We start from the raw sequence: 13,422 nt of genomic DNA on the forward strand, positions 1-13,422 counted from the left end.
AAGTCTTCACATAGCATTCAACCCTTTTTCTAATTATGTCATAAAAATTATTAGGATTAAAAAAAATATTAATGTGCAGGGTGTATAGTGATTAGCTGAGCAAAAAAATGAATTAAAACCACACAATTTATTGAACAAGTGGCACAACGTCACACTAAATGAGATGTATATGTTTTTTTCTATTACTTTACATACATGCAATGTAAAGAGACCAAGTATAAATGATTATTGGGTTTTAAATTAATTTGTAAATGCCACCATTTCAATCATCAGTAATGACCAGATATCAATTTAAAGCAACTTTACCCGATCTACATGTCAATGAAAAAATGCATTTCAAGACACCAGTCAAATCATGACCCTTTTCTCAAACTGAGCTCCTTTTCTGACCATATGAAAGAATCATTCTTTCTGGCATTTTCTACATGCTGTAAAACTTATTAGCAATTGAAATTATGTTTTTGAAAACAGCATTTACTTTGATCTTTGAAAAAAACAGAAATATATGGCATCAAAAACTGGAAGAATATGTTTACAAAGTGTACTACATTTAAAAGTTTACACAATATACTGTGTAAACTAAAGGTATATTGGAAAAATATAATTAAGGTCTGGAATCATCCCATTGATAGCCAGATTAATAAAAACTATCTTCATAAAAGACCAAACAAATTTTGTGGACAGATGTTATAGAACAATTGCTTTCTGTATTTTTTTTGGCAGAAGAAACTACATGCTAGAAGTACGAGGGTTATTTCTTTTTCAAGGTCCAATCGGTCACGAAATTAAAACCACAGTGAAAATAAAATTTTTTTTATTTGTAACAAGTACTTACATAGTTACGCTATTTCTCTACATAGTTGCCACTCCGATTTAGACACCTGTCGTAGTGTGGTACCAACTTTCTAATACCCTCGTCATAGAATGGAGCCGCCTGTGTTTTCAGCCATGGAGAAGGTTTGCTTGAACTTCTTTGGTTTACTGGGAGAATGAGAATGCATCCACTGTTTGGATTGTTCTTTGTTCTTTGGATTGTTCTAGAAGTACGAGGGTTATTTCTTTTTCAAGGTCCAATCGGACCTTTGGACCTTTTCTTTGGTTTACTGGGAGAATGAGAATGCATCCACTGTTTGGATTGTTCTTTGTTCTTTGGATTGTTCTAGAAGTACGAGGGTTATTTCTTTTTCAAGGTCCAATCGGTCACGAAATTAAAACCACAGTGAAAATAAAAATTTTTTTATTTGTAACAAGTACTTACATAGTTACGCTATTTCTCTACATAGTTGCCACTCCGATTTAGACATCTGTCGTAGTGTGGTACCAACTTTCTAATACCCTCGTCATAGAATGGAGCCGCCTGTGTTTTCAGCCATGGAGAAGGTTTGCTTGAACTTGTTTGGTTTACTGGGAGAATGAGAATGCATCCACTGTTTGGATTGTTCTTTTGTTTCTTCAGTTTCAAAATGAACCCATGTCTCGTCCCCTGTGACAATTTTGTTCAAAAAATCTTCTCCTTCATTGTGATAGCACTGGAGAAACGTTAGGGAGGCATCCATTCTCATTGTTTTGTGATGGTCGGACAGCATCTTGGGAACCCATCTCGCATACAGTTAGCGGTACTGAAGTCTCTGACTCACAATGGTTTAGAGACTGACCTTGAAATTTCAGGAAACAAATCACTCAATACAGAAATTGTGAACCGACAATTTTATCGAATTTCTTCATCCACTCGCTCAACGAGATCATTGGTTGACACTCACTTCCTTCCCTGACCGCCTGCATCATGAACATCTGCACATCCTGCTTTAAAGTTCCTGCATCATTGTCGCACTTTGCTGCCACTCATTGAAGTTTCACCGTACACATTACTTATTCGTCAATGAATTTCAGCTGCATTACACCCCTCAGCCTGAAGAAATTGAATTACCGCACTTCACACTTGGCGGGAGATGCTATTGTTGTAGACATGGTTATGTGCTAGCTGCATGTTCAGAACTAAACGAAGTGATTGAAGGCCATACTAGAGACGCTGCGCAACACATATGCACAAGTTTTTATTTCGTGACTGATCGGACCTTGAAAAAAAAATAACCCTCATACATGCATGATCAACAGAAATGATCTCCTAAAGAGCACTGTCATAAAAAGTACACAAAAACAAATTGTAAATGAGGAAAAGCTTATCTTCTTTATATTAAACTGAAGGCTACTACTAGGGATATTATAATACTAACAACATGTAAAAAAAATTTATCACAAGTTACAATGTATGCTTGTGATATTAGGAAAACAGTTGTGAAACAGGGTTTTAGATTATAATTTATTTAGACAGAAAATTTATTTCCCATTTTTTAGAACAGAGGTAGAAAGAACTGAAGAAATAGTTTGTTATTATTCCTTCAAGAAAAAACAAAGTGGTGGAAGAGGTTATTCTTTCATATTTTCAATATGAGTATCAATTAAATTTTATTTATATAGAACAACAAAGAATAAAGTTGAGAAGAAAATGCATTTTGGAAAATTCTACAACAGAATAATGGAAAGCATTCCTTGCTAAAGGAAATAAGATATTGAATTCATTATAAAACATCTAACAACAGACTTATTGAAAGACATTTTGCAGGCAGAAAACTAAAAGGGAAAACTGCATTACATTTGCAGCAGATTCAGAAAAAATTGGTAAATGTGAAAGAGAAGAAACTTGTTGGTAGTATGCATGCACTGCATCAATCAAATTTCTTATTTCTTTAAACTGTATGAAAAACAGGCCAGTTATACTAAAATATACCATGCACCCACTAGTAATAAAAATAACTTTCCATAAGACTATAAAGAAACAGAAAAGTTCTGGGATCTACTCGACCTGACTACAAACAACATCCCCAAAAACCATGTTAAACAATTAATCAGAGACTTCAATGCTCAACTAGGCAGAGAAAGAAGATACCGTGACATCATCGGAAAATGGCCCACTCAAAAGAAAACAAACAAAATTGGTCAGACTCGTCAATCTCTGCAGAAATTAAACCTTATCTCAAAATCCACATATTTCAAGAGAAGCCCTCAAAACTCAAAACCTGGAAACACTCCAATTACACTAAAGCAGAAATGTAACTAGGCCATGTCTTCATGGACAAACACCACCGCAAGGAGATTTTAACATAAAAGTCCTCCGAGGAGTAGCCACAGGCTCAGACCAATATGAAGTCAAAATTAAAGTTAAATTTACTCCCCAAAGAAAGCAACAAAACCAACCCCCTAAACTTAAAGAAGAATTGACCCTAACTAACTAATCAAAGAATGAAAATTACCAAAAGGCAAGCGAAAAAATAACAATCGCAGGTAAACGCTACGATCTAGTCAACAACCTTAAACAAATCGTAGAAGAATTAGCCCCAATAAAATCCTGTAAAAAACATCAATGGTGGAACAGTAAATGTGATGAAAAAGTGGAGAAAAGACATCAAGCATGGCTATTTCACCAACCCCAAAATTCAGAAAAATCCTTCCAAAATCTAGTAAAACAAAGTAAACAAATGACCCAAAACCTAAGGAGAATAAAAGGACAACACCATAAAGACACATTGAAGTCAACAGAAGAATCTAACAAAAGAGTCAAAAGACTACTACAAAACCTTAGAAATCAACTTAAAAAATACAAACCCCCAACCCTACTAAATGAAAATGATAAACTGGCCCATAATAATAAAGACAATGTGGAAATCCTAGCTAAATTGCCCTGCACCAACAGCTTGTCAACATCTGGATCAAAGAACTACAAAGGCACTGGATGACAGCCCTCATCCATCCGCTACATAAAAAAGGGAACAAAACAGACCCTAACAATTACAATTCTTTCAAGAATCATCCTCAACAGGATTGGTTCACAACTCGAGAAAGAACTAGGAGAATATCAAGGAGGTTTTGGACCCTGGAGAAGCTGTCCAGAGCACAACATGATTCTCAAGCTAATAATGGATTATAACAGGAAAAGAAACAGACATTGTGATAACATTTGTAGATTTCAAGAAAGCTAATAAATGCATCCACAGAGAGTCCCTACTAAAAATTCTAAGACACCTTGGACTACATACCATATTAACAAACGTGATAAAACTGACCCTCACAAACACTAAGTTGAAAGTAAAATTAAGAGGTGAGCTCTCGGAACCATTTGAGATCAAAAAAGGACTAACAATTTTAATACCTACGAGAAACAGTAACAAACAACCTAAACGAAAAAACTCAATCCAAATAAGAAGAAAAAACTAGCTAAAGCTCAAAAATTAACCTGGTACATTTACAACAAAAAATGCTTATCAATAAACGCAGAAATAAGGCACTACAACACAGTTATAAAACCAGAAGCCACTTGTGCAGCAGAAACACTCTTACACTTGAATGAACAAAGACAGACAGACTAGAAAATCGAAAGAAGAATTTGAATAACCTGCATCAATAAAAAGTACCAGAAAGGCAAGCAGTGGTGGAGGTCCACATTTCTGGCCACCAAGATCACTTGATCTAACACCTTTAGATTTTTTCATATGAGGATGGATGAAATCTATTGTGTGCAAAACAAAAATACATTCTCATGAAGAATTGTCCGCATTATGGATGCGGCTGAGCAACTTAAGGACAGCCCTGAAGCACTAAAAAGAGCAACAAAAGCAATAAAGAAGCATGCCAAGAAGTACATTGAAAATTTTTGAACATTTATTATAAACTGGTATGTATAACGCACCTTGATCGAGTGTATTGTTTCTAAATAAAATTCAAATTTTTCTAATTTCTCTTTGTTTTATTCAACTTATCTTATAACATTTTGTTCAGAATTAAATTCTCTACAAATTCTGCTTAAAGGTTTATGTGTTTATTACCCATTTAACAACGTTATTCTACAAAATTATTCAACAAGTTACACAAAAAACAGGGATTTTTACCTCAATTTATTGGTTTTCACTCCAAATTTTTCAACAACTACTGCAGATACAGTTCTGGGCCTTATTTTATTTGAATTTTTGGGTCAAAAATAATAAGAAATCACTAATTCTGCCTCTTAATCAACATCCTAGAAATTTCAGTACAACCTCATTTACCTGGGTAGCTGAAATCCAAGTGAAATATTTCAATAGCTGTAACTCACAAAGCATTTTAGGACATATGGTTATATATGAACATTTTCCATTATTTTCATGAATTTAACACAAAAGGGCCAAAAGAAACATGAGAGTCACTGTACTATTTACACTTTTGATAAAAGTTTTATTCTGTACCAGAAAGCAAATGAAATAGCTTTTACCTGTAAATAGTTACAAGGTGAACTCACTACACCAGATGTTCACAGTTCATCATATGAAAATGTACTTGTATGACAGAAAGTTAAAAAAAAACCACACAAGCTCTAAATTACAATACACAAAAGAATAGAAAAGCAAATTAATGTTTAAAAAAATCTAAATAAGTAGAATTTTGCATTTAAATTATGACTAAGATTATAAACATACAACTAGAACCAATGAATAATATGCATACTAACCAAAGCAGTTGGAATACCAACAGACTCAGCAGCAGCAAATGCAATAGTAAAATTTCTTTTCTTTTCACTTGGTATTAAAGAATCATAAGGAACTTTATCTGGAAGATAAGAATGCAATAAAGCACATAACGCCATGCCATCATTCCACGAACTGCTGAAGTTAGTTATATCTATGTTACGGTATCCAACGGTTTTAGTTTGACACCACTTTAACAATGCATTACGTTTTGAACCTCCATTTTTTACAAGAGCAGACAGTGGATCTTTCCTCTCACCTAAAAAAAATGAATATTCATTCAGTCACTTACTGGCAAAGTATTTTAAAAAGAAAGTATGATAAATACATACATTAGAGACATTAGTACTAAACAAAACTAGAACCACTTTTAACACAATCAGTGTGTTCATGCAACTTATATGAGATAGCTGAATGAATGCAACAAACATACAACTAAAATTTTCTGTTCCCATACCTAACGATGATTGTTCAGGTTACAGTGTACTACCTATGTTCACTACTAACAAAGAGATATTTTGTTTACGCAATTAAATTTTTTTCTTAATTTTTTACCTTGTTTTTTTTATAAAATTTTTCAAAACAATCTTTAAGTCACAGTTTTTTCCATTATTAACATTTCTGTTACTGGATCTAACTTTTATTTATTTGTATATTTATTTATGTTGATATTTTTCAAGTTCAACCATTAACATATCCTTTCATTTATTTTTAATTCTTCTACTATAAAATACAATTAACAAATGAAAAAAATCCCTTTCAGCACGCCGGAAGGCGGAGGTAGATTTCACCAGTGCTAAGTAGGGGATAAAAAAGATTTCCACCTAAAAGTTAACAAAAACTTTAAATTTACTCAATACGATAATGTTTGCATGTGAAAAAAAGTTTCACATGTTTAGCATATGACAAGCACCATCTTCTAACAATTCCAGCAACATTTTGGTCATCCCTTGCCGTAAGGGTTGGTCATAAGGTAATGTTTAGAGGACTAACAACCACTTTAAACCAATTCGATACTGTGCCTATTAAGGAAGGTATGATTTTTGTTTGTTTTTGGAAACCCATTTTTTCCACCCCTTGGGCCAATGGTTGATGATATCAAAAACACTTTACTCAGATAAGTTTTAGGCCCTTATCCAAAGAATAGTAGGAGCTTTAAATGAATTTAATAAGAAACTTACAGCGATATTTTGTTTTTTCAAAAAAGCCCCCCAGTTCCACCCCCATGGACCGATTTGGTCCATTAACAAACTTGACCAAGATTTAGGGTCGTTATATTTTATGTATCAGTTTGAAATTGATTGGCGCAAAATTACGGCAGTTACTGTGTCCACAAGAAAGTGAAATATATATATATATATATATAAATGTATTTATAAACTTTTGAACTGACAGTCATTTTGGGGTCTGGGGTATGTGAAACGCGAAGATATGTCAAAATTTTCCAGAAGTCGAATCATGGTACCCATTACAATAGGTAGCTTTCTTATGAAATATACCTAACATATAACAATTAATGAATGAATACAAAAATTGAACACATGATAAGCAATTAAATATATTAAAAATTGAGTAAAATGATCATACAGATAAATCATACATTACAGTATAGTTTTGCACAACTGGTGATACCTGGTTTTAAAAATAGCTTTTGACAATATTTTCCAAAACAATGAGAACAAAAATTAAGTTGAATATGAACATAACTAGGTTGCACAAGTTCTTTAAAATGAATTCTGTTGCTGTAAAGATTTTAAGCTATGAACAAATATTTTCAAAATTCTGAATTTCACAGGAAAAAAATAACATTATTTAATAGAACATTATAAACTTAATTCAGATTTAAATAATGCAATAATAACAATTATTTTATACTATTTTTACTTGATAATAATTATCAAAATAACAGGTGCACATTTTAAGCTTTAAGTTTAGCCATTTCAAGCTACCCTTTTGAAATGGCTAAAAATTAAAATAAATTTTATTGAAAATGTTTTTTTTTAAAACAAGTTATGATGTGACCCAACTATATTTTCATATGAAAATTCTGATAAACAATCACTCTCTTTGAAAGCTACCCTTCCATACTTCAAATAAGGTGAAAAAAATTTCATTAGATTCTATACTCAAACTTGGAGACATTTTAATTTTAACCAAATCTCAATGATAATCTTTCCTTTTACTACAAATATTACACACGTAGTAGGAAACATCTGATATTAATTTTGATAATCAATAAAATAAGAGTGGACATTTTTAATTTAAAAAAAAGAAAGTATATATTTATTTCACTCTATTTTATTAATTATCAATGCAAATATACTGATAAACATATCAACAAACAGAGATCTAAAACAGAAGAAACTAATGGACAGATGTCTTTCAATTTCGAGTTCAGCTTTAAGACTTAGTTTTAACTGCAGCTTACATTAAAAAATGTTTTTACTTTACATTATTTATAATGCAGTAATAATATTTAATTTAAAAAACTGAGAAAAAATTTGTTTGCATCTGAACATAGTAAAAGTCTATCTAACAGATCTAAAAGTTATTAGCCACAACATTATCTTACTTATTATTTTTAATATCAGTTATAATCAAAGATCAAAACTATATATATATATATATATATATATATATATATATATATATATCAATAAATATACAATACAAACTTTAAAAATCATGTATTAATGATATAAGCATAAGCATGCAAACAAACAAACATGTATTTATGAAATTGTGTGTCACCTTCCACACAAATATGAGAACCTCCAGTCTTCCTAGAGATCATTATCTTTTAAATAATTTTAACAATAAAAAGAAGCTACCATCCAAATTAAAATTTAAAAAAAGCACTTGCAACAAAAAAAAGTGTTTGAAAATATATGAAATACATTTTTATGCATGATCCTGCAACCAAGACTTAAAATAAATACCTATTAACCACATGGAAGAAAATTAATTTAACAACAGCAAAAACCAGATATGACATATAACAAAGCCTTCTAATGCAATGACACATGTTATGCGAGGTGGAACTGACACTGTGCTAACAGCACCCTAAGAAAAAAACTATTGAAAAACAAGATAACTTTTAACAAATTTGTGATGAATTATTTTATTTATTTACCGTTCACAAAAATTCACTGTAAAAAAAAATGACGCAAAATGTCACCAATGATATACGAATATATATGACCTAAACTATAAACAACAATGACTTGTAATCTAGAAATCATTTCCAATGATGCTGAATAATTACCGACTGTCAAATACACACCAAACACCATTCATTAATGTAAGAACTTACACTAATTTTCATTTACCAGGAACAGCAATAATAGAAACTAACCATTAAGAGCGTTTCTAGTAGCATTTCATTGTAAGGAAAATTGTCATTTAATATGAGAAATTACTTCATTATTGACAAGGAGTAAAAAGTTATATTGTTTTTTAGAACTATAAAAAGTGGATTTACAAAAATGAAGTATTACAACTGAAAAGAGTGGTATAAAATTTATATACATATATATGTATTACGTATGACTCAATAAGTTATTTAAACAGAAAAAGTCTATGTGAACCTAAACAAACAAATAAATAACATACTTAAATCATTACAACTGTTTCTTCGGGCAAATTCCATCCCTCTTGATGATAATATAGTTGCAGCTGAATCTTCAGCACCAGCAGATTTATTACCTTTTACAGTATCTAGTGTATCTAAACACAAAACAGACACAGATCACAGTCAAGGTATTTATTGCAACAATATACTATAACCAAAGTACTATGATTAAAATATTTAATATATAAAAAAAAATCTTAATACTTTCAGTATTCATTACTAACATCCACACAGGCAATTTTCGATAAAATCACCTTAATTACTGTTCATAATTCAAAAATAAAATAGAAAGTATCAATATCTTTATGAATTGTGGAGATTCATTTCTTCATTGTATTTTGATGGGCTGGTAGCAATTGCCAAAGTATTTTTTTTGTAAACAGATGAACCAACTGAACCTAGATAGTCTATTTATTTCTTAGGGTTTTGTTATTGCTCTTAATTCTCTTTAAAAAATTTTATTTTTTAAGATATTTTATCCAGTTCAAAATAATTAATTAAAAATTGTTAATTACAAAAATACTGAAATAACTACATTAAGTATCCATCACACTTAATAAAAATATTAAAAGAATGAAAATATAATAAATATTTAATTGCCCTATATGTGTTACAATAAAATACCTGAAATAAAAGTAAAAGTGGAAATTATTAAAATGAATAGGATGTAATTCCTGAAGCCGAAGGTGTGTGTGTGTATGTGAGCATTCAAAATACAACAGTCCAAAAGGCTGATAAGAAGTTAATTCCTTCTCCTTGTACATTTTTCTTTAAGCCCGCAGTCAAAGATTTTATCTTGATGTGTTATAATACTTTATCAAAGAAAAACATTAGAAATGTATTGCAGTTCACAATTTCTTGTTAATTTTTTGGCTACTTATAGCACAACTGTAAATTTTTTAACTTTATTTTTAAAGAGCTTTTTTCTTTTAAATACAACTAATTCAGCCCTTCAGATATAAATGGATTAGACTGTTCTACAAACTGGTCTATAAACTTAATTCAACCAGTGTATCAGCTGCACCAGCAAACAGTTGCTTAAACCTTATTGCCTAAAACCACATGAATATCATATACTATTTTGAAAGAGAAGTCCTGGAGGAGTTTATAAACAAAATTTTCTAAATTTACTTTTTGAAGATTTTTTTTACAACAGACAAAAAGCAATTATTTTTTTTATTGAAATAGTATGTTAACAGTTCCTAATACTATGAATAAAATTTCATTGTAAAGAGCATTCTTTTTTCTCAGTTTATTTATATATACGATTTGCATAAACATTAATAGAATAATAATTTGGGTTTTTGTTGCTAAAAGATGCAGTATGAGGAAGTGTTGAAGAATTCCATAAAAATAATTTATTAATTTCAGTTCTTAAAAATACTGTACAATTATTTATGTAAAACCTGACTAGCACTAGGTGCATCAACAATGTAACATTTCTCTTTTTTTTAATTCTGCTAAAGAATAAGGAATACCTGAAACAGTACACATACCTACCAACAAAATTTCTATAATACTCTCTATGAATATTGCCAAGGAGATAATCTCACCAGAAAGAAGTGTCCTCTTCAGCTGATGTTTATTTCCTCCAAGTTGCTGATCTCTATCTCTAAGAGGTAAAGGAGTTTTAAATTCAGTATCACATAATGGCGATGTGGGAGTGGAAGCAGTTGGCGGCTGCTGCTGACCTGTAGTGACTGAAGACGTGACAGCAGTACCGAGACATCCACTCATACTTGCAATACTGCTGATACTAGATGTTGAACTACTTCTGCTAACAGCTGACCCTAAACATAATATTTATCCATCAAACTACGAAACAAAATATTAGCATGAAATGCTAATGAAGTAATGAATAACTGATGCTCTGGTTATCCAAGCAACAATAATCTATGACTCCAGGCTAATAAGTAGATACTTGGCTGTTTATTAGTTTTGGAAATTGTTATCAAATGAACATACCAGGAACTTGGACAACAGAAAGAGATCCATTTTTTTTTTATTGGGCAAATAATCTCACAACAAAGAAGTAAATTTTTTTAAATTTAAAAAACAAACAAAATTTTAAACCATAGATCTTGAAACAAACAAATTAGTGTAATTTTTTAAATCTAACACAAGTGCAAGTTTTAATTTTAAAAACAATTTCTAGAACTGACATAAAATCATTGTTAAAAGTTTATATACAACCTAAACTAATAATTATGCTGTTCACAAGGAGCTGAATAAATTTAGTAATTTCTATATTGCATAATTTTTGGCAAATTAAAATTACAAAAGAAAAATAAATATACAAAATAATAAAATGAATCGATGTGATTTACGCAGGACTTATTGCTACACAGGTGCATCACAAAATTCTCCTGGAAATTTCATAACCTATTCTACACATGAAAATAATTGAAAAAGTACATACAAACAAATGTCCTATAAATTGCTTTGTTTGCGAGTTATGGCTAGTGAAAAATTTCACTCAGATTTCGGCTACCCACTGAAGTGAGGTCGTACTGAAATTAAGGGGCAGAATTAGTGCTTTCATATGGTTTTTGACCTAAAAATCAAATAAATTAAGTCCCAGAATTTTATCTGCAGTAGTTTTGAAGAAAACTATGATGAAAACCAATTACTTGGGGTAAAAAACCAGTTTTTTATATTTGAAATGAATAATAATAAACACAAACTTTTAAACAAAACTTGTAGAGAATTTAATTCTAAACAAAATGGTGTAAGATAAGTTGAATAAAACAAAGAAAAGTTAGAAAAAAACTGGAAATAACACAATAATTATAAAATAAAAATTACTTACATAATAATTTTTTATTAATAACAGAAATATAATAAATTATTTGAAAAATTATTATTTCCAAGTTGGCTATAAATTAACAACAGGTGATCAACAATGTGCAAAAATGTATTAGCATTTAAATCATTACTGTGAACTGTGCTGTTGTTGGTGAAGGTTTTCTGTGAATTTTAGAGTGAACATGATTGGTCTGCCATTGAAGAAATGCCATACTTATTTACAACACAGGAATACGCTGATATGCCATTCATTTTGGGTGTGTGTAATGGTAATAATACAGCTGAATATGAAATACTTTCCTAAACAGCGGAATTCCAGATCCCAAAACAATTAGCACAACTTTTCCCAATCTTTGGGAAACAGGTTTACTACCTGGAATTCATATCAGCTACAAACGATCTGTCCAACACAAAACTGTTATTGATGAAATTATTATTGATGCATTCCAGTACAGTCCAGGCATCAGTACATGAGGTCTTTTTAAGTGAAATGGAGTTTCATATTCGACAGTTTGGAGAACACTTAAACAAAACAAGTTTTATCCTTATCATAAACAGCCAGCTCAACATCTACACCCAGGAGACAGTCTGCTTTGCTTAGAGTTCAGCAACTGGTGGAATACAAATCGACAACTCTACAATCATGTTTTATTTACCGACAAGGCAAATTTCACTCGAGATGGCATCAACAATTTATGCAATGAGCATCAATGGACAGAAGTAAATTCTCATGAAATGGTAGAAGGCAATTTTCAACACTGATTTAGTGTCAATGTACAGTGCAGCCTTCTTCACAATCAGCTATCTGGACCATTCATGTTACCTGGCCAGTTAGATGCTGAGATCCAGTTGCACTTTTTTCAAAAAGAATTACTGCAGCTGCTTGAAGATGTTCCTCTAGCACTAAGATGCAAAGTATACTTCCAGCATGATAACACACATCCCCACTTTTCATGTGCCGTTTCCATTCACTTAAATCAACATTTCCCTGAGAAATGGATCGATCATGGAGGTCCACATTCCTGGCCGCCAAGATCCCCTGATCTAACACATTTAGATTTTTGCGTCTGGGGAAGGATGGAAAATTATGTATAGAAAACAAAAATACATTCTCATGAGGAATTAATTGTCTGCATTATGGATGTGGTTGAGCAACTTAAGGGCACCCCTGAAGAACTAAAAAGAGCAACAAAAGCAATACAGAAGCATGCTAAGAAATATGTTGAAAATTTCTGAACATTTATTATAAACTGGTACATATAACACACTTTAGTTTAGTGTACTGTTTCTAATAAAATTTGAACATTTATAACTTTTCTTTGTTTTATTCAACTTATCTTAGACCTATTTGTTCAGGATTAAGTTCTCTTCAAGTTTTCTTTAAAAGTTTTATGCATTTATTATCCATTTAACAAAGTTACTGTACATAAA

At 31.1% G+C, this 13,422-nt stretch overlaps 1 protein-coding gene across 1 annotated transcript in view; it reads right to left on the bottom strand.

Moving 5' to 3' along the window:
* The window catches only part of spdi (sperm antigen with calponin homology and coiled-coil domains split discs), a 93,823-nt gene that overhangs the window by 36,023 nt on the left and 44,378 nt on the right, over positions 1–13,422 (bottom strand). The window contains exons 11-13 of the mRNA XM_075363309.1: positions 10,740–10,976; positions 9,168–9,281; positions 5,540–5,814 (exon numbers count right to left, since the gene is read on the bottom strand). Coding sequence (XP_075219424.1) covers positions 5,540–5,814; positions 9,168–9,281; positions 10,740–10,976 — 626 coding nt within the window. The remainder of the gene's footprint in view (positions 1–5,539; positions 5,815–9,167; positions 9,282–10,739; positions 10,977–13,422) is intronic.

The sequence above is a fragment of the Lycorma delicatula genome, chromosome 4, assembly GCF_047948215.1.
Source record: "Lycorma delicatula isolate Av1 chromosome 4, ASM4794821v1, whole genome shotgun sequence".
Lineage (NCBI taxonomy): Eukaryota > Metazoa > Arthropoda > Insecta > Hemiptera > Fulgoridae > Lycorma > Lycorma delicatula.